The sequence below is a fragment of the Barbatula barbatula genome (assembly GCF_947034865.1).
Source record: "Barbatula barbatula genome assembly, chromosome: 4".
NCBI classification, from domain to species: domain Eukaryota; kingdom Metazoa; phylum Chordata; class Actinopteri; order Cypriniformes; family Nemacheilidae; genus Barbatula; species Barbatula barbatula.
In genome coordinates this window covers 6,601,031-6,624,178 of record NC_136768.1, presented here as the reverse complement: position 1 = coordinate 6,624,178, position 23,148 = coordinate 6,601,031, and the positions used below count along the sequence as shown (strand labels likewise).

At 41.0% G+C, this 23,148-nt stretch overlaps 1 protein-coding gene across 1 annotated transcript in view; it reads left to right on the top strand.

Moving 5' to 3' along the window:
• The window catches only part of plxna4 (plexin A4), a 172,893-nt gene that overhangs the window by 89,760 nt on the left and 59,985 nt on the right, over window positions 1-23,148 (top strand). The window contains exons 4-5 of the mRNA XM_079455328.1: window positions 5,702-5,833; window positions 16,992-17,092. Of these exons, the coding sequence (XP_079311454.1) occupies window positions 5,702-5,833; window positions 16,992-17,092 (233 nt within the window). The remainder of the gene's footprint in view (window positions 1-5,701; window positions 5,834-16,991; window positions 17,093-23,148) is intronic.

Below are 23,148 nucleotides of genomic sequence, written 5' to 3'. Positions count from 1 at the left end.
AGCGTCTGCTGGTCAAGCATCGGCCCAGAGCTTTTGCTGCTCATGTCTGAAGAGCCACAGCCAAATGGACTCCTCTTAAAATAAGGGCGAGTTAAAAAAAAACAGAGCTGCACAGATCAGCCACAGGCCACGTGCCTCCTCTTCGGCTGAATATGCTGAGAAAACCTCTTCATCTCAGCTGAAAAGGACAGACAAACCAAAAGAGACCATATAGCAGAAAATGGAGAAGAAACGGTATGTGGCCCAGAGGTCAAATCTAACCACAGATTAAACCAGGAACACCCAGTGGGGGACAAATAGAGAGAGAGAGAGAGAGAGAGAGAGAGAGGAGGAAACAAGAATGGATAGAGAAAAACGAAATACGGTGGCGAGGAAAATTGATGCAAGGCGAGGCAGGTTTAAGGGCTGAGAGGATGAACAGAGAGATGGTCTACGAACGCTGAAATCATGAGTGACGTAAAGAAGGAGAGAGATGGAAATGGAACAGATAGGGAGTGTGAGAACATTGGAGCTGGAAGGGAACGCCGGAGGACGTGGGTGATAGGAATAGAGAGACAAATGAAAGGTCAGGCTCACAGAAACCCTGGAGAGAGAGCAAGAGGGGAGTCCTGTCTTTCACTCACCTGTTTTGCCACACACTCGAGAGTTTCTGCAGCTCAGTTTTTTAATCATGAGAGTTAAGTCACCATTCTATTTTTAGACTCACTGAATGCCTGGCTGTGTCTTCTCCAATGGACCCGTGGCAAGACTGCAGAGAAGAAATATGATGGACGTGCCTGCAACATTTCTTTGCCAGACTCCCGTGGGTAATCGTTTCTCTCTCGTCTTCTCTGAGAGGGCTTTTCGCAGTGTGATCCTATCGTAGCTTTCCTCTCTGCGGGACTGCAGGGTAAGAGAGGCGACACTGAAACTTTTGGCCTAATATCGCCTCCGTTTCCCCCGCAGCCAGCACAGGCCCAGCATATAAAGCGTCCCTCAAGCAGAGCGGCTGCTTTCGTATTTACACCGTTGCTAAAGACGACAAATCTATGCCAACCAATGCAATGCAAACCAACGGAGAGTTCAGTGCAATTACACAAAGGTTAACTGCATCACGGACAGGGTAACAATGGGTTAGATTGTGTTCTTAGTTGGTGTGTTCATGTCCTACGGTGTCTTATGGAGAATGAAATGAGAAAATGTATGTTAGTTTTTAAGGTAATTTTAGGTCAGACGGTGTTAGGGTTTTTGAATGGCTACCTTTAAAAGCTTTGAGCGAAGATGTTCAGTGGCCTCGGATAGCGAAGTTAATTTGGTTGGCGGTGACATTCCGCACTCGTTGCAGGTTTGTGCCACGCTGTTAGAGCTCTGGTAATTAAAATCATGCCGCGGTAGCGACCGTCTGACTGCAAAGAAGAAACCGGAGGGACGGCGGTTCAGGAAATCTGATTAAGTCTCCCCTCCGCAGGGTTCTGTTCGCGGGCTCCCCGAGAAACCGGGCCCTGGCTTTGTACGCACCGGCACGCACACGTGTTTTACGGATGAGAGCTTTTCAACAACCTCAATCTCATAACCCGGCAACCAAAACAAAGCCGTTCTCTCTTGTGAACATGACCGCTCGCTGGGTGCTTGGAGTTTAAAGCGGAACAGGTTCAGTTCCCTTGTTAGTGACAGAAATGCCATATTAACAGGACCGGTTGCCTGGTTGCAACGGTACCTGATTATTGAGCCATCTGATGTCAAGGTGTCCTTGCCGGAATCAGTTTACTTTTTGTGTTCTTATAATCTTTGTAATTGTATAAATTAGTAGGGACTGAAAGTAACACCAAGGCACTGAATTCGAAACTTAGCTGGGAAATGTGCGTTTGTCAAATGTGCAGTTGCGTGTGATGTGATGAATTGAAGAAATTATACAAATTAGGTAAAGGCGCAATGACATGTGTAATGCGTTAAAGAATGATAACTGTTTTTAATGTGGCCCTAAATATGTTGACCAAAGTCTTTTGTCCTGAATAAAAGAATTCCATTTGTTTTACCCAATACTTGTTCCTCACCAAGGACGAGTTTAAGGACAAATTCATATTTAACTCCCCAGCTTCACCATTTAAAGGTAGCCTTCACAAAGGGCTAAACATCGACGCTCCTGTTGAAAAGTAGGAGTTCACAGTTTCTTTCAGCATTGATTGACATTAAGAGACTTCCCAGTCCACCCACTGTCTGTCGGTTTACTACAGCACATGCCGGCTCAGCCAATGGAGGCATGGAAACAAAGCATACCTTCGTTCCACTTTCAGGCTGGAACACGTCAAAAGCTTCCAATGTGTTTAAAGCGCTGATGCATGGGTTCGCTCTTAAAACTTTCCCTGGGGATTTTGTACTGAAGATACTGAAAACAGTCACTCAAGTTCCTGACGCCCAAGTCAGTCACGGCAGCGAGGCCGATCTGCTTACAGTTGTTGACAGGCGCCACACTATTTTTGTTTTAGTCTGGGTTTGAATGTCACAGATCAATATCTGCGCATCAGAGACGCTCACTGGAATCTCTCGGGGGAGCATCCGCACTGCCTTAATCACGGTGGCCTTCACCCAAACACAGCGTCCCGTGAGGTTTCCGAGACACGTTTGCACTGTCAGATCCACTCCTCTGCAGACAGTGCTGCCTTGTTTAAGTTATTTGTAGTTTGTCTTTTGACACAGTTCTTTAGTAACACAGCGCTGGTTCTCAGTTCTGTTCTATATCAGTGGCGATTCTTGGTAATGGGCGAGCGAGCGTTGCAGCGTCGAACAGACTTCCGCTCTGTGGGAATAGGTGTATTCTTGGCACCGCTCATTTGCAAAGTAACAGAAGGAACACCTTTCAAGTGACTGGAAAAATAGCACACGTTAGGATCGCAAGACTTACATTTTGGGTTTTTAAAGAGTTCTCAAACACTCTCTCGCTCTGTGAAATGGTTCAGGAGGCTTTAGCGAGGTCTGTCTTGTGCCTGCCGGTGGAAGTGAAAAGGGTTCTTCCGAGCTGCTTATGCAGATTATTCTGAAATCAATAGCCACTGCTAGATAGCGAATAGAAATCTAAGTTTGCAAAATGAAAGATTTGTTCTTACAGTTAATATCAGCATGAATTTGCAGTTTTTTGACAAATGTGCCTGACTCCATTAGCCGTAATGTATAGTGATACCGCTGGCCTGAGACCGGTGCTTAAGTGGAAGTTGTTTTGAGCCGGAGGAAATTGCAGTTTCCATGGATGCTGGGCAGAGTCTTACCCACATTATGAAACGGCACATCTCCTGTGGTTATCACACCGGAATGGCTTACCTTATCCCTCTCCTTATATCTTGTTTCCTGAGTTCAGCACAGCCTTCAGGTTTCTCTGGTTAACAGTACATCATTTTTGAAAGGTATCAAGACTTGTAAAATGAGATGAATGCAGCATACTACCTCACAAGTAAGTGTGATAGATTAGCAATGCTTCAACATTAACCGCATCATCGTTTTTTGATTTTCATACTAAATATAAAATTGTAGCACAATACAGTGACCTTGGTGAAAATGATGAAAGAAGAGCTGATAATTTTAAAGTTTTTCATAATTTAGCCTTATCACTACTGCATCATTTACTGTATAACCTGACATTTCCCACATGTCTGGTTGCTGTTTTTACAGCCCATGTCCACTAGGGGGACGTGTTTTCAGACTGAGCAGTGCTTTCTGGATATAACTACTGAATATACCTACAACCATACATGTAAGGATTTATCAACTCAAAAATGATGAAACAGATGTTCTGGATTGATACATGGACACCTTGCTTAATAATATCTTAACTTTCAATGCTATTTTTAATAAGAAGTGTATTTAGTTTTTTTCTTCCATCAAATTCGACATATTTTATTAAACAAAATATATGTGTATACACATACACAGAGAAAATGCAACACGAAGCAACAGCAGCTTATAAAATAACATTAGAGTCACGCCTCAACCCATAAATTAAATTCAGATCATCATGTGATTCATAGATTAGCTGTGTAATCCAATCAGGATGCAAAACATGTAATCCACTTCATTGATATTGAAATGAAACGAGTCCATTTTATTGTTTTGCTCAGGGCTCGGGAATCCATGATCATTTTAACGGACTAACGGAGGGAACACAATATATGCACACTGCATACTCTTCTTTAAGAATCTGAAAAGGGATGTTGAAACGCATCATTTTAATTCAAGTAACATCATACTAAGAATAGTTTTGCACATTATTGTGTTTAACATGTCTACAGAAATGAGACCGGCTAAAGGCATGGTTATCCTAAAACAGGAATTCTTTCATTATTTTCTTTGTCATTCCAGACCAATATGTTTTTCTTTCCTCTGTTGAACACAAAAGAAGATATTTAAAAAAAATGTCACATGGTTTTGTGTCCTTTCAATGGAAGTCGATGGGGCCAATGTTGTTCTTAAAAAGGTCTTCTTTTGTGTCCCACTGTTGAAAAAAAAGTTATACAAATGTGAAAAACCTACGATGAATAAATGAGGAGTTTAAATTTCACTTTAAATAAGAAACAGCTTGAGCATAAAATGATGATATCATATTTTTCCTTAATGCCGTGTAGTTGTGTGTTCGTTCTACAAGGAAAGTTTGGAAAGCAGTGTCGTCTTTTCAAAGTGTATCTTTGATCAGATCCTGTCATTTCCCAGGCCTTTAGCATCTCAAAGTTAACGTTAACAGACAGGCTAATAGTCTTCCCCCGTGGCTAATTTGTTTAGTTGCTGTCCTGATAACGTCCATCCACTTTAGCCGATCTCTCCAGTGACCGTGGACCTGTCGCCCCACTCTGTGCGTCTCTCCTGGGGCGCGACCGGTGCCGAGCACCCCCCTGCAGTTCATTCTCCCAACGTCCACACGCTGCCATTCCAAACACTGGCCGAAACCCAATCCCCAGCCAAATTAACCAGCCCGATCAGAGAGATTAGATAACCCTCCCTCTGAATAAGGCCTTGGCTCGTGTTGAGGGTTTTCTCTTTCTTACTCATCTCCATTCTTTTGTCTTCTTTTGTTCTACCCTTTTTCCTCTTGTCTGCATTTGACCCTGAACATACAATAAGCCCTAGAGAAAGTGACAGCAACACGAGGGGACGCTTTAAAGGTGAAGTGTTTCGATCTCAAAAAACAAACAGACTTATGGTCTGATGGGACTCCAGGCTATAAACTCGAAGATAAAGCTCTTTATTTTGATGTGAACGGATCTGATGACTATTTAGTGTCGATAGGGAAATTATTTTGATGATTCACGCTGAGTCATAATTGGTTATCCGGTGCATTGAAATGTTTAATGGAAGGATAAACTCTTCAAGTTCTTACAGGTCTTCTTGGCGTGTCGATTTTCGTGTGTGTGGTTGGAAAGATGTAATCCAGAGAAGAGGGTCGCGTCATATTCCTCACTGGAAGTGTGTGTGTGTGTGTGTGCGCGCGCTCGAGTGCGTTCCCACATTTGCGTCATAAACAGCAGATGTTCAACTATATTCATGAGACCTCAATCACTGCAGTCCAACTGTGTAAGGATGTTACAGCACTCTGCTGAGCCAGCGATTTATGGCACGTAACATTACCCTACAGCTGTTTAACAGCATAACACCCCGTTCCTCTTCTGCACTATTCCCTCTCATACATGGAAACACATTAATGATCGAGTAACGCCATCTCTTTATTCTCTCCTTGTAGATTCGTGTTGACGGCCCTTCCCGTGGTGCCCTGCAGTACGAAACCATTCAGGTGGTCGACAACGGACCGATCCTGCGAGACATGGCCTTTTCTGCCGATCAGCACTTCCTGTATGTGATGTCAGAGTCACAGGTAAGTCAAATTTTCAGTTGCCTCCATCACACGGGATGTTTCACTTACTGTAATTACAGCACCAGAGGAGAGCTGTGCGTTTACCTTGCAAAAAGTGACGGATGATGGATTGGTGGATTAGACACTCACGCTCTCCGTGTCCAAAATACACACAATTTAAACATAAGGATGTGCTACCTGAAAATGGCTCAATCAGTGTAATGGACAGAGCGGATACGGCTGTGCTGATACTGTATCACTTCTAAAGCTTGTAAATCTCAACATCAGAAAAACACTGTATGCACTTAGTGCGGTAAATACGCCCAGATGTCTTGAAACTAAGGCTTTCATTTCTCGTAAAATAATCCCTTTTATACTGAACTAGTCAGAATGCAAGTTCATAACAGATCCATCAAGACTTACTGCGTGTGTCTGGTCATGGTGTACACTGTTGATCACTCGGTGGAAACAATCATGTGTGATGCATGAATCAAAATAACATTGTCTCATGCTCTTTCGCTATGAACGACTGCACCATTCAATAACCATTAACACTCTTGAGTACATATAGAACCAGGATTTAGGGTTTTCCTTTTTCTCTTTATCTCTTTCAATTTAAGCCTACAGGACCCAATGGCTCAGTGGTAGGCGCATTGACAGTTGTCCAGGTGGTTCAGGGTTAAAATCCAGGTCCTATAAGTTTTCATGCTTCTGCATTGTTATATAGGTCTGTAAAATGTCAATCGAAAAATGGCAATGCCAGAAGAACAACAGCAAGGGACAATGGCTCAATGATGAAAGCACTGATAGTAGACCAGGTGGCATGCTTCTATCTTTTTTACATCTGTAAAGCGTAAACCCAATATTGCCAGGCCAGGAGAACCATCAAAAGCCCACAGGACCCAATGGCTCAGTGGTAAGAGCATTGACAGTTGAGTTTCTGCTATGAAACAAAAAACTCATTCAGAAAAATTGACATGCAGATGTGGAACGACAAAGCGATCGGTTTTTCGTTGTCTTTAAATGATATCTGGACACAATGGCCCGGTTTCACAGACACGGCTTGGCTTAAGCAAGGCCTAGACCTTAGTTAAATTAGGATGTTTGTGGCACTTTTAAATAAACATTGCTTGTTTGCATCTTGAGATAAAACAATGGAACTGTATATAACATTTTAAGATATGTCAGGATAAGTTATTTTCAGTTGAGACAGGTCAAACATTCATTTTATTCTGGGACTAGTTTTACATCGTGTCTACACTGGACACGACCGGCACGACGTGGCAAGACAAAATACATTAGAAATGCATTAAAACACAATATAATTGTAGATTTTGTCCAAACTGGATGTGGCACCGTGCGACGCAACAAACCCATTAAGAACAAGCAAGTTGTCATATCCCACCTGTCGCGTCCGGTGTATACACGGTGTCAAGCCTTGTCTGTGCAACCGGCAAATATGTTTTAGAGGGAAAATTCTCACCCTCTCGTCATTCAAACCTGTACCACTAACTTTCTTCTGCAGAACAAAAAATAACATATTTCGAAGAAAGTTGGTAACCAAACAACGACCTTGACTTCTATTGTGTCAACACAAGATCATTGCAAGTCAATGTATAGCGCTTTCAAATCTACTCACATTTAACATTCCCATGGCCTGGTTTTCCTAAAGTTTTTTTTAATATGATTCATTTGTCACAATACAGATATTAAACTAGTTTTTAGTTTAGGTCGCTCTCACCAACTCAAGCTATTTTGTAAATACGATTTAATCTAAAAATGTGGATTGGTTTAAAACTAGGCCACAATGAACCACTCGCGTCCTATGGGAAAGGAAAGATGTTTTCTTTGACGGGGATAAATACCAGAGCTGGACCTGTGGTGTTCTGTCAGTGTATAATCTCACCCTGTTGCAATTAGCCTATTAGCCCAGTTTGCGAGTAGTCGTCTGGTTTCTGTTTAGTATTGAGCATCAGGGGATCACATCTACTCAGAAATCATGCATATATTTAGAAGCTATTTTGTCGGACATGCATTCGCTCGACCCACCTGTAATTCTGCCCCCCTACAGCACACACGCGCGGACACACACACATCTCATTGAAACGTTTATTCTGTGTTGTTTGAAATTTTAATGAACTGTGATGTAATGTGCCACTTTGGTGCTCCCTCACACCGAGGCTTTACTTCGATTCAGATCTCACACAAAGGCACCTTTTCACCTGTGTTTACAGAATAACATGGAGACGGGCCATTTTTTTATTTGTTTCCCTCTCCCACTCTCACAGTTTTTCGCAAGCGCTCTGGTTGAGATGTCCACATTAATATTTATAGCTGATAACAACATTCTCGCAGACCAAAATTCTCATAACTGTTTGCGGTCCGGGCTGGTGCATCTGCTTTGTGGATACACACAAACACCTCTCTCTCTCTCTCTCTCTCTCTCTCTCACACACACTCTTTCTCTCTCCTCAACTAGGTTTTGTGGAGACAAGGAATAGAAAAATAAAAGCAGAAAAGGTCACACTTCCTCATGTTTCATTAACGTTGAGACCAGAATAAAATCATAGGCAAATTGCATAACAATAATTAATGGATGAAAACAACTTATAGATTGAACTTTCAGCGTCCATTTTTGAGTTATGCAAAGGTTGACAGGCAGGTAGGATTGACCAAATGCAATGATTGGACGAAACTTTATAATCCTGAGATACACATACAGAATGCATGAGAATACTCACACGTTGACAGCCAGACAGCTTCCAAATTGAGTTTACCAAACACAAAATGACGGTATTGTTATACGTTTTACTTTTTCATCTAACATCCCTAGTTTAGTATGTTCTGAAACAATCTGAAACTCACAAGCAGTCATACAAACTCCCTGTGGGTGAGCGGAACTGAAAAACAAGAACAGTAGGTCGATAATCTCCTGCTGGTGGAGTCTTAAAGAGGGGGGGGGATGAGAGGTGTCGGGAGGCAGGGAAAGTGATGATAGTGTTTGGGAGCTGCGGATGTCTGTGTTACAAGTGCGATTACGGCTGATTGGTTGAACAGAGCTTTGGTTCAAAAGCCCACAGTCCCTTCACAGCATGAGCCGCAGCTGAGGTCAGCACATCGGGTGCGTGAGAGAGAGAGAGAGAGATTTTGTGTACAGGCCTGTTGATATCGATGTTAGATCTTCTCTGTGATGCGTGACATCAATTACAGTGGACATGTCTTTGAAGGCCATTTTTGAAGCGTTTAGGGTGCGATGTCAAATCTAGAGCAATGTGGGTGATGACCTTCGACCCTCACACTACTTTATGACTGCCCTTTATATGTAGTGTGTTCTCATTTATGACAACATCAATTGAATATAGCTGTCGAAAGTGGTGATAAATCAGGTGCGGCCGGAGTACCATTTAATTGCTATCTAATGTATCCTGTAAATCATCATTTATATATATAGAATATATACACAAAAATGTGATCACATAGTTGCTTAAAGTAATTACAAACTTTTATTTTCTTCTTCTTGGTGAAAGTTCACAGTTCACAAGTCAGTCAAGTTCAACTAATACATTTTGAAATGCTTGCACCTGTTTTTTTTCTTGTTTATACATTTTACAAAAAAATGAAATCAAAATTAAAGTAAAATGACTTCAACTTACTATTTTAAATGTATTTTTTACACTATTCTTAATCAAAATACGTGTATCTTTCTCTTTGACTGCCTCTCTCTCCCTCTCTTTCTCATTTTTAATGGCGATTTATGTAACATGAATGAAGAAAATTGAGACTGATATTAATATTGAGGTCTGTATGTCTTTTAGTGTTTATTCAGAGCAATAATATTTTTTATATTAAAATTAAGATTTCATTAGCAATATAGAATGTTCGAAAGAATTTTGGAGTTCTGTTGAGAACTTTTTCTTGTTTTTAATTCTTGCTTTTTGGCCTTCCATAATGTCCCTGTCCTTTCTGAAACCTTGTATGTCCAATTTATTTTTTAACTTTTTAACTTCGAAAAGCACTTTTTCATCCTTTTTATTAGTTAGATATACAATGACAAATATAAAGGGGGACTAATAGTAATGATTAATGGCAAAAAATCAAATATGGAGATACAAGGTTTCAGAATCACATTTGTACAAATATGTGTGTTCTTAGTGTTTGATCAGTGACTGCTTTTAAAAAAAGCACAATAAAGTGATCTCTCTCTCTCTCTCTCTCTCTCTCTCTCTCTCTCTCTCTCTAATTAATCCCCTGATTATCCGTCTAATTAAATCTCGCTACTTTCCAGTATCATTTTAAACAGCCAGATAAATGCGTCTTTTTAAGGAAAGGGGCCAGACTGTCTGTTCAGAGTAATGCAGATTACAGTTATCAGAGCTCAGCGCTAATTGTCACGCTCGGCTTATTGTCCACATTCATCATTCAGCCTTTAAGTGTTTTTGATTGTAACTTTAAACAATGTCGGTTTCAGACGTGCGCGTGCGGTCAGAGGGACAGCTGCGTGCTCTAATGACCGAGGCCTCCGCTATAGTTCTTCCTGCATTAAACAATTGACTGGGGGGTTCGGAGCTCAATGGAGTTACACGAATTGCCGGTCTTCGCACATTAAAGCCTTTTGTTCCGTCTGTAGCACCCAAATGGGAGTCACGTTCCTCTCTCTCTTTACTGTTATTTTACACTGGATTTTTGGATTGTCCTTTTGTGCAAGAGGTGAGCGCATCCGCCAGGGCTTTGTCTGCTCGGTCCGCAATTTAAGACAAGCGGTGCTTCAATGGCTCCGTTTCAATGTGAAGAATCAATGCTCTCTGTTTTCAGTGAAATTATATTGATTTGCCGTCCGTCTGCGTTTTTTATAACAGTCGTGTCACAATGCATTATGGGTATCGCTGGAGCGAGCGGCTCCTCTACGCTCTCGTACTTGAAGGATATTTATAATTCATGCGGGGCAAGTTGAAACTGCAGGTAGTGTAAGTGTTAATAATTTAAAGTGTGTCTTACACCGGCCAAACAGCTTCGAGTCAAATGCACTTATTGCCGATCTGCTTACGCGGGATAAGACATATTTCATACTTCATCTGAAAAAGTTTAATAAAGAAGACCTTTAATTTCAATTACGGGCTGCCGTTTCATGTCGGTCCCATATGTGCTGTCCTCCCCGGTGTGACATACGGTTCATGAGAGCGTTTCGATTTTATTACAGAAGCTTACCTAAATCCCCATCGCCGTTGTGTTTGAGTGAATAGAGAAACTTGGGGACGTCTTGTAGTGTTTGGCACACGTTTTTATTCACATACACAGGATAGTGGAGGCAGACAAGAGCATGAGGGTTTGAGACCTTGGGTCTAGCATCGGGACATGAAGCAAGTCGGACTCGAATCGGAGTCCCCGTGAGCCTACATGTCAGGAGCTCTGACCACTGAGCCACAGCTCTGACATGCGTTTATATAAAGAATTTTTAGCCAGGCATACATATATCGGTTTACAGATGCATATAAAATATAGGCAAGGCACTTCAGAGCTTATATAAGAAGCTTATTTGAAGTATGTTTGTTGGGTCAAGTGTATAAATGATGTATCTGTGTGCTTAAACACGTGTATGTGTTCGTGTAATGAAATCAAGTATTCAGGCAGGCATGCTCTTGTCTATATCGTTGTTGTTTCAGCCGTCTGATCTCCTCTCTATAGGGCGTTTAGGGGTGATGTGGTTCTCCTGTTGGGTGCCTGTAGGCCTAATGATGTCGTCTGGACAGAATCAGACCTCATATGTTTGTGTGACGGCCGGGAGCAGAGCATCAATGCTTGAATGTAAATCCGTTTAGCGCAGAGAGTGGCTGGGTTCACAGCACATATAATTGCATTTTGTGTCTGTGAAGCCCCCGGGGCCTGAAAGGACCCGACAGAAACGCAACATCCAGTGTTTAACCGTGACTATGACCGGCTAACAGACCTGAGCATCCGATGCGGGTGAACAGACGGATGCATGTCAGCAACGAATGCCACGAGTTTGATTCTTAACACTATAGATGGTTGAGGGATTGATGTATTTCGTCTGAAAGTTGTGTGTGTGCATGTATTGTGTGTGTGCTTTTGTGGTGTTACGAGTGTTAATGAGATAATGTGAGAGTTAAGATGCAGACACCCCAGCGCAGCTGTTTCTGGGAGAAAATCACAGCTCATATTACCAACCTTCATCTTCCACTGACACGCGCCTTAACACGAGTAAGAAGCCGCTTTTTACGAGGCCCTTCGGTCGTGAACGTGGTTTTGTGTTAACACTGAGACTCATTTAGGATGGACGTTGATGGATTAATTTCATAAATCAGACGTGATGAGATGATGTCATCGGTTTTCTGCTTCCCCGGTGGTTAAGCATCCAAAATGAAAGGAAGAAGAGGGTGGAATCAAGTACATGTGCTGAGCTACAGAGAGCCCTCTGGATTAGACTCCATAATAAAGCACAGCTCTGCTCTCAGTCAGGCCTCCAGGATTTACCGACGGATGTGATGAGGGGAGAGATACCGAAGACGAGTTTCTGTTTGACTAGATTAATAGGGTGATTGAGGCTGGTTTGATGACCAGGACCTAAATAGGTGATAAGGAGCTCACTATTAATGTGACTTATTACACGGCTCATTGGAATGCTTGATTCTGATTGGCCTGCCACGACATTTGCAGGTTCATATTCCCGGATAACAACCTCTCAGAACTAACACGCGGTAACCAGAAAGCAGGAAATCATTTTGACAGGTTTTTTTGACAAATTTAATATAAATGTTGTATTGCTTGTGATATGCAGAACATGACAGGGTGTGAATTGCACAGAATTAAAGCAAGATTTTTTTGGGGGGGGGGGGTTTACTTGCCCTGCCTTATGGTTACTGGCAGACAGCAAAAAATTCATAATTATGTTTATAACAAAAAAATATTACAAATATAAATGTACTATTGTATACACTAATTTATAAATATGATAAACATATGATCAAACAATTAGCCTATATGTTTCATAATATTTGTAAAATATGTATTATATTTAATAACTAATTAGGATTTTATGTTTTTAATAATATATCCGCTAGATTGTTTTGGTGGGGCATTTTATTTGCACTGCCATATTTTTACCAGCATGCAGCCAAAAAATATTATAATATTTATTAAATATATTATCCCATATATTGATATAAAACATATAAATGTATTATTCAATATATCAAATTATAAATATGTTAACAATATTGTCATTACGTAAAATATAATATTTAAAATAAAAATATATTATATTATTCTCATAATTCTTTTATATTTATTTTCTGTGTTTACACATATAAACCAGTAAAGCATGTGCATTATATAATTTAGCATCACCAGTAAGGTGATGAGGAAGTTACGAACATGCATCCAGTCTGGTTTCTTAACACATGTGCATTATAAATGAACATATCGCCCAGTGGGGCAGTGACAACTCCATCAACTGGCCCAAATTTCTCTCACTTTGGCCCTGGGCCATCAGGTCATCCTAATTGTCAGGCCCTTCACCACACACATACACACTTTTATTTGCATACACACCCAGACACACACAGTGATGCCCCTCTCTGAGTTAACGTATTCATTAATCTGTTGGGATGTGTCATTTGTCAGTTTGTCTCATTATCTGCTGGTCTCAACTCTCTTACGGAGCTCTCAGATAAATGACTAATAATCTAACGGATTTACGACATAATGAGATTCCTGAGCCCCTTTTCAGCGCTCCGGAGGGCAGCGGGAAGTTCTTTTGCCGGACACATTTGTCTTCCTCTTCCTCCCGTGGTCTTTCTCACTCCATCACTGCAGGGATTGTGTTAAAACACGCTCTGTTCTGGGCCGCCGAGAAAAGATAGAGAGAGCTAAATTTACAGCATTGGAGAAAGAAGAACGCACACATCCACTCCACTCCAGAGGAGCGCGCTATTCCTTTAGACTCACTCATACAAATACAGTTATTATTGTAGCTTTTTAATACACGCAACATTTTCTAGTCAAACTAATTATATTACTGTCCATTGTATGCAGATAATCATCTGTGATTTTATCACTCAATGCTTACAAACACACACACACAGATGAGCCCTCTCACGAATAGGAAACATTTCATGGGACCCTTATAATTCTCTAAAGGTAATGAGAGTCTTGCTCTCTGCTCACCAAGGCCTTACCTGCAGTCTCTCAGACCCCCAATGCAAAAGCGGGCCCTCTATCACAATGCCTGATAATTTACCTCTTCATAGCTGTGAAATGGAAATGGAAAAGGAAGAGAATTTAGGTGTGCAACCAAGGAGAGACCGGGGGCTTTGTGGCTTCGCCGAGGCCAGCTGACAGGCATCATGTGTGCGTGACAAGGGAAAAATGACTTCTCTCCTGGATTTAGACACACACATACCGGCAAACACACTGCGGCTGCAGATCATGCCATCTGGAGCACTCTTCCAAAGGATGGCCTCTTTTAGTTGCAACCTCCTGGCCTCTTATTCATCTCTAGCTTTCTCGCTCTCAATTTGTCTCTCTCTTTATTTTATAGTTGTAAAGGTATAGGGTGGCATACTTTTTTCCTTGTTGGATGCTTGGTCTTTTAAGGATGTAGCTCACCCTCCAAAAGTATTTATATTTATTATTAATGATATATATATTATATTTATATATAAAGAGTTTGGTTCCAAAATGAGATATCACATGTTTATTGTTATCATGTTTTTTTTATGTTTTATTGTTTAAGTAAGCTGTATTTTTTTAATAATTATGGCTTAATTTTGTTATGGAAAAACAAATTCATTTTGGAACCAAACTCTTCATATATTTGTATTGATTTATTCACATTTGTGTTATTCTAAAACGTATAATCTTAGGTTGTTATCTTTGGAACACAAAAGTACAATTTTTATTTAGCTTTTACTGAACGAATAACAGAGTTATGAGTAATTCATCTGCCAAATGACTAAATGTAAATGTAAATGTAATTTGCGACTGTATCTGTGTTTAGCCACCTTTTGTAACACATTGTGTAATGTGACAATTTGTATGTAATTATAGGCAGATTGTTTAGTTCAACGCCAACAGTAAATGTTTTTCAGGGTAATGTCATTAAAAACTGATAAAATTCATGCATTTAGATGGCAATTCGTTAATTCACTTGGGACGAGGGACCTCCGCCATCCAAAACCCAAAATGTTCAGTCACATGACCATACAGTGACATTTAAGAAGTGTCACTTAAATGGCAGATTTTTAACAGTTGATCAAAAGTGGATTATTATTTTCCTCGTCGTCCATGTGCCGGGGCAGCTATCCCTGCTGAACCATGCCCATTACACAACAGATAATGTAATGGTTATATTGGGATACGTATTGGCTTTATTGGGTCTACTGGTGTGTGATGGACTCTGTTGGTGTGGTGTTATCTGGCAGATTAATCCTATTAGAAAAATACCCAAAACACATAAACACGAAAAAATGATCTTCTAATGGTTTTAATGGAAAAAGCCAATGGTTCACAATGGCATTTTAATGGAATCCAAAATGTTTGTGATTATTTCCATTATATTGCTACATGTCCTTCTGGGTGGTTGGGGAAAACACTGACAATAAAATACAGCCAAGTCATCTGCCACAATAAATACTGAAATACTGTCAAACACCTGTAAAACTTTAGTAAAACCTTTTTAGTAAAACCCTCAACCATCTATAGTGTTAAGAATCAAACTCGTGGCATTCGTTGCTGACATGCATCCGTCTGTTCACCCGCATCGGATGCTCAGGTCTGTTAGCCGGTCATAGTCACGGTTAAACACTGGATGTTGCGTTTCTGCCGGGTCCTTTCAGGCCCCGGGGGCTTCACAGACACAAAATGCAATTATATGTGCTGTGAACCCAGCCACTCTCTGCGCTAAACGGATTTACATTCCACGTAAACGTGTCTCCACAGACAGTATTGAGATATCTGAGAGTTTATGTATAAATGTGGCAGAGGGTAAAGAAATAGTTTGACATGGCACGGCAGTAAACAGGCTGACGAATGAGTGCTGACACCAGAACTAGACTGAAGCTCTTAAATATAAGGCGTGATTCACTGCGACTAGTCATATAAACGTTATAGTCACATTTCCTCATTCTTTAAACGCTGCCTCACTTTCTGTTTTGTTTCCCAAGCCTGATTGAAATGGAAACTGTCCCATTTCTTCCCAACAAAATACGAGAACACCGCTGTGGTGAGGCCGGGCTGTCATTCTGCCTGCCCGAGCACTCTGGACATATCGGCTGTCATCTGTGCTTTGATTGACGGCAGTCATCCACCAGTGACAGGTCATCAGTCAAAAAGGCTGAAGAAAGCTAAGGGCTCTGAGCCGTTGCCATGGAGACAGGGATGGAAGAGGGTCCGCTCTCTCTCATAGCTGTTACATCTGTTTTTCAGTCCAGCCTCTCGGTTTCTCCAGTACTAAGGGCTTCAGTCTGTTTCTCATCACCATCGCAGCGTCTCTCCATCTCTCGAGTGATATATTGCTGTAAATGGAGAAATGCTCTTGCCTGTGTCGACTTCCCAGGATGAGCCGTCTCGGTAGATCCTTTTCTGTCGTGTGTGACGCAACTCCACGTTTAAAGAATGTTTATGCGGTTGTTCTCACAACTACAGCGTTCTCTGCCTCCCCGTGTTTATCGCCATTGTGATGCTCTTGCTTTCCCGTTTATGTTCAATGGTGGCTGTTTTCAGTTTCATGGTTGTTTTAAGGAAGTTAAAGTTCGGAGCAGATGACGTTTTTCCACATGAGGAAATCGTGAAATTGCAATGATGAATTAACATTTTAATGACAGATTGCCTTTTGGGTGTCATTGGCTCTAAGCTATAAATCTCTAGAAGTTCCTGATCAAAAATGTTTTTGTGTGCATCATTTTTGCCAAGAAACCTCATGACAAAGGTAAAGCAAACAAATCCCATCGTAGTTTTAGTCCAAATTTGTTCATGTTAGGGAAATAATAAAACATCTCATGTTTACTTAACATCTGTAGAGAACATGAATTGCTGTTTATGACGTTCCATACTTATTATTACATTGTGTAACATCTTATAAATCCTGTTTAAGCTTAATATATTTCTATACAGTAATAGAAATATGCTTTTATAACAAAAGCTACCCTCTCTTCTATTTCTACAGATGACACGTGTCCCAGTTGAAGCTTGCGAGCAGTACTCGTCCTGCAATGAGTGTCTGGGATCTGGAGATCCTCACTGCGGCTGGTGTGTCCTCCACAGCATGTAAGTTCAAGCTTTTTTTACACGCTGTCCTGCACACCTGACTGTAGACAAACTCACTGAGCATTATACTGTACAGAAGTGGACTAGACAGATAAGACAACTTTTGTTTGGATACAATCAGGGAAAATTCTCTTGTTCTGTGCCTCCTAAGGCACTTATATGTGGTGAAAAGCCATTTCCCAATTTTTACTCTTTTCTCTCTAATGGATCTCTGACACGTGTACACACACACACACAAATAAACACACTCAGCCCACCTTTTTCACCCACTGTGAGGGTGGGATGCTTTGGACCCTCAAGGGATGACCATATTTCCACTCCACTGTAAATTGGATTCTTGTTCTCTTTTGAGGACCAGAAAGGAGTGTATGTGTGTGACATGCCAATCCTCACAAGCTATATGTGTGTGGCGAGTTCTTTACTCTGTATTTTTACTTCCCTATGTTCAAATAGTGGGTGACACATACACACACCGTTGGCACTAAAATGTCAGGGCCACAGAAGGTCTGGCAGACATTGCAGGTGTTTTAAAGGGAGGGTGTTAAACTCTTAAATGCTGGATAGAGAGAGGGCAGAAGAGAAACAAGGAAAGCGAATATGTGTGTAGAAATGGCTGGTGTGTCAGGACACTCTGATCTCTCTCCCTCTCTCAGGGCTTCTGAGTGCGTTGAGACTGAGGCCATGGGCACGTGCTTTGCCACATGGCTGCCCAAGGTCAGACATGCTTAAAAATCTCCCTCTCTCTCTCTCTCTCTTTCTTTCTTTCTCTAAAGTGGAGTCTGTGCATTAGTGCATGTCTCGTTTCCTGCATTTCGTAAGTTTCAGGACTTGGACATTGTCATCATTTTTGAATGTTCCCTTACAATGCACAGTGTGTTTGATGCAATGCTGTTGCAGTTTGTTTATTAGTTGTTGTGAAGGGCGGAGTTATGGAAATAGCAGGATGTTAGTTTATTGAGAATGTTTTTTGTGTAATGTATTGCACTGTAGATTCAGGGTCAGATCAACCTGCCCTGAACATGCGTAAATTTGTTCAATCAACAGCTTCAGATTGAAGGACTTTAATTCTCGATCAAAACACAAGCAACATATCTTCATATGTTCTACATCTACAGGGGTCAAACCAGCCCAATCTGACTTCATGTTATCTCATTGGGGGCCTGAGTTCTATGTCACTTGTTATTTTGGACTTTATCTTTCATTGCATTTTTCACATCTTCTTCGTCCACAAGGTTCCTTTTCATTACTTTCTTATACAACCTTCCACCTCCCTCCCTCTCTCTTTCCCACTCTCTCTCATGGCCTCACGCCCAGAGAAAGTGAACATCACCACTCTCTGATGGAGTCAGGCAATTCGACCTGGCCTCCCTGGTTCCCCGGCTGATTGATTGCCCTGGAGTTTACCTTTCCCATCTACCCCTCCCCTGCATACTTAACCAGGGTCCCTGTAACTCGAGTCCGCCCAGAGAGGGCTCTCTCACGCCAGGCCTGACTCCTGCCTCAGATCCCTGTCTCTTTAGCTGCCCTTTTTTTTTTTTACAGATAGCATTGGAGCACACAAAAACACATCCCCTTGCATGCATTCAGAGTGTTTGTTTTTGATGGCTGATGAAAGTAACAGATCGATGTAGGGAAGTGCAGAGATGAGATGGACTACGCCATCGGCCAGATCATTTCGATTTGAGTGCATTCCCACATTAAAGCCGGCAGATAATCCAGGTGGAATGTGGGAATGGATCCACTGGACATTTTCAATCAGGGTTCTGTCCAAGGAGAAGGAGAGATTATGTTCGAGAACTAAACCACCTCCATTTCAGCCATTATCTAGTGGGTTAGGTTAGGGAAGTGCTGTACACAAAAGCTTTTCTGAAAGGGTTTGATTTTCAATGAAAAGTGGTTCTGAGTCATCCTAAAATGTGACAGTAATAACTAGCACATGTGGTTTTTGAGGTTTGATGTTGAGAGACTTCAATTCTTTTGGTTGGTCGTGTCTGTAAATTTTGAGGTCATCTATATGCTTGCCAAGGGTAACATTTAGCAAATTTATGAACTAAAGGTGTACCATTTGTGTAGATTTTGTATTTTAGTTTAAGGGGACGTCCAGAGTATTCTTTCTTGTTTAGTGCCCATACCCTCTGTTTTAGTGCTAAGTGAGGTCAATACATTGGCCAGCGGAGCATAAATATAGTAATCTACTGTGGGATAGCAGTTCACCGGGATGAGACGAACTGATCGCTCTGGCCCTCCAGAGAAATGCGTAAGTCAACAGAGTTCCACACGTTCACCGGAGAGAGAGTGCAGGACAACACACTTATGGGAGGGATGGCTGGGCTTGTTTGTTCGACCTGCGCTGCTATTGATCATTGAGAAAATGGAGCAGTGGGGTTAAGGGTCAGAGGGGGGATCCATTTAAAAGGTTGTGAGAGCTCGCGTGTGTGTAAGACACTTGGGGAGATTGTGTGTCGCTAAATTAACAATGCATTAACTCTGTCTCTGGATGCTTGGCTCTGACCTTCGGTTTGTAGACCGAAGCACCACACACTCTGTCCCACTCAGACCCTGTGTTTTTTTTCTATAAACCTTTTACCACTGGTCTTGATGAACAGTGTAAAGTAATCCCGAGTCTTGATTCCATGAAAGGTTAAACGCAAGGGCATTAGAATGTTGAGCTAATTGACTCTGCAGGCTGAATACCTTTTGTGCCGAGGTTGTTAATGAAGATGATGATGTGAGAGAGAGAGAGAGAGAGAGAGAGAGAGAGAGACTTTTTACTTTTACAATCTCTTTATTTACAATCACATTTAGATAAACATTAATAAAAATATTAAAAGAAAAAATTTATAAAAAGCTGGCCAATAAAGTACCTTGAAATTGAAAATTGAGAGAGAGAGAGAGAGAGAAACAAATCTTGTGCATAGATGACGTACTGTATATTACCATTAAATGATTTATTAGAGCTTAAAGACGTCTTCAGAAGATGTAAACAAAGTACAAAAAACAACAAAGATAACATTTATAACTAAATAAAAATGTTATAATAATATCTTTTTATATATAACTATATGTAAGACTAAATAAAAACGATGACAGTGTTAACATCTTGTGAAGTGGTCTATACAGAAGGATGCATGATATCCAGAGTTTTTGCAAGTTTGTTGTTCCCTATCAACCTTGAAATAACCTCCTCCTCCTCTCGTCATTAACACAGAAGCAAAGCAAGACCTCTGTTAACTTAAATCTCCAGAAGAGTGTGTAAGTCTTGGAAAACAGGAGCGGAAAGACCAAAATCTATATTTCAGAGGAAGGGTATTCTCTTAAGTTTAGATATGTCATTTATAAAGTAGTTTGTTTACTTGTTGATGCTTTAATTTTCATATTTATTTGATCCCTCTCTGCCTCTTTATTCTTCTCTGGCTTAAAGAGTGTTTTTTATGTTTAGGAGAGAAAGAGAGGTCATAAAGATCCGTGTGAAATATCAAGACAACCAGTTTGTTTGCCTTCCTACTCACTTATGATTCTTGCTCGCTTTGTTTGTGGGTGTACATCATTTGGATTGATGGAAGGGATTCAGATACGGTAAATGTACTAACTTCCTATTAGCAGCTGAACGCATAATCAAATTAGTCATGGAATCAGTTTATGAATCGGTTTGAGATGCGTTTAGCTTACTCAGAAAGTAAAAGAATCAGAGCAATTGCGATTTATAACATTCCTATTCTGTGTCAAGCCTGTCCATAGTATTATTTTCTTGCGGAGAATAATCCCCGATCAAGTGGAAGACGCATTCACCACAGTTTAATAACATTACATCCATCCCTGACGAACCCTGCAGTTCCCGAGGGCTGCGCTGAATAACTCTTCTGACTGCTTTACAAATGTCTCGTAAACATTGCCAAAATGTTTTGCAGGCAGTCGTTTTGCACAGGGTGTTAATGAATAGCGATTGTGATGGTTTGGAATGGCGTGGTGTCGGATAGGCTGTAAATCATAATTAAGACAGAGAAAATAAGGCTGTCACTTTTCTTGTCTTTGCCCGCTTTTTGACGAGAGACAGAGACTGACGGAGAGAGATTGGGGAAGATTGACAGTGATGCAAATTCATACATTATAATATCTTGATATATCTTTATTAGGATAAAGATGAGATGGATATTATTTTGTGGCAAATCCGGAATATCAATATATCTTTCTCCATACTTTTTTGACAACCTGTTAGTGAATTGTAACGAGAGATAAGATTGTTATTTAAAATTGTAATGACAGGTCGTAGTGGACTTTACAGATGTTTTCAGGTGTAATGCATTATGACTTTTGCTATATTGGGGGTTTTACCGCAATGCAGTTTTGACCAACCAGCATCCAAGATTTTTTTACATAGATTTATTATAATTTATTGACTTTTATTTTGGAAACCTTAGATGCTATAAAAAGAAAACCCTTTTAAGGACCACATAGCACCACATAAAATCTTTGTGTGGGAGAACATCTGGAAACATCATAGACATGATTTTGGTACTGTATGTTATAAGGAACTTATTCAAACCCTGTATTTTAAGAATATCTCTTTTGTGACCTTCTATGACATCCAGGCCCATATTTATGTCTTCTTTTGGTTCTGAAACGCATTGAGGGAGATATTTTCTTGTCCAGATGCACGTTTTGGTGGTTGCCTGGGGAAAGGGTCTTTTTGATCTGCTGTGTGTGTGTGTGTTGGTTTGTTAACTGCTCAGGCTTTGTTTATGCTACCAGAAGAGCCTCTCTCCTGCGGGGCCTTCACCAGCGTTCTGTTCTAATGCAAGATGAGAGAGGAACTATCATTGTCTTTCAGAGGACAGTTCTGGTGTTGTTGTCTGTACAAACGTCTGTCAGGAGCATTCACAGGAACAGCGGTGCAGTGAAAGCCTTTGACTCTGGAGCAATGCCAAAACTTCTCAGGTGTCGACTTTTTGCTTTCCTGTAGCTCATTGGTATGTGCATGGCGCTAGCAACACCAAGGTCATGAGTTCAAACCCAGGAATTGCACAAACTCAAATACAAATGTGCAGTATCATGCAATGTAAGTCGCTTTGGATAAAAGCATCTGCCAAATGCATTAATGTAGTTCTACAGGTGGTGTTGAAAGTTGTGAATGTACAAAAAGGCTAGAAAGTTAAACACATGGTTAGCAACAGGAGATGCGTATGGTTGTTTGTATGGTTAATGTCAGAAGTTCAAACTAGAATTCACATTTGCCAATTTATTTGAGGTTAAATTGACAGTTTTTAAAAGTGTTTACACTTTAAAGGCCCTTTTTGTTAGTTTGTAATTGTTTATCAAATAAAAATAAGTAAATATTATATTTATTTATTTTGTTTATTTATTTATTTATTTTATTTATAAATACTGTCACTTCTGGGGTTTTTTTTCCATCAAAGGCTTTTAAGTCCGCCTTCACAATGATTCCCCTTAAGTCTTGACAGTCCTGAGTTTTTGACCCAGGCGGACATGCACACCACCCTCTGTGGCCAGTGGAGAGTGATGTGTCCCTGGGGAGCAGGACTGGCTCTGTCGCCCCTTGCATTGCGCTCCAAAAGGCTTTGGAAGAGGAGTTTGTGGGTGGCTGAGCGAAAGAAACATGCTCCAAAGAGAGACAGAGGCATCAGGACAGAACTCCAGCCACGTATGCGACTGTCACAGAGATCTCTTAAAGAACAGGCAGCACTACATGACTCAACCTATCCCTCACTGTCACCACGCTGTCACCGGTAAAAGAGCAAGAGACAAAGAGAGAGAGAGAATGAGAGTAGCCTGGCCTGTCTTGGTTAGACAAAGCGTGAACTGGAGGCTGAATACAGACACACCTGAGAGAGAGAGAGAGAGAGAGAGGGAGAGAGAGAGAGAGAGAGAGAGAGAGAGAGAGAGAGTCCATTGATTGAGAAGACAGAAAATAGATCGAGAGGAAGTTAAAGATGAATGTACATAGGGTATTTTAAGGAAGAAAGAGATGGAAGCATGGGGGCATCTGCAAGCATGTGAGAAATCGAGCAGATCAGATTTTGCTCTCCTTGTGACATAGA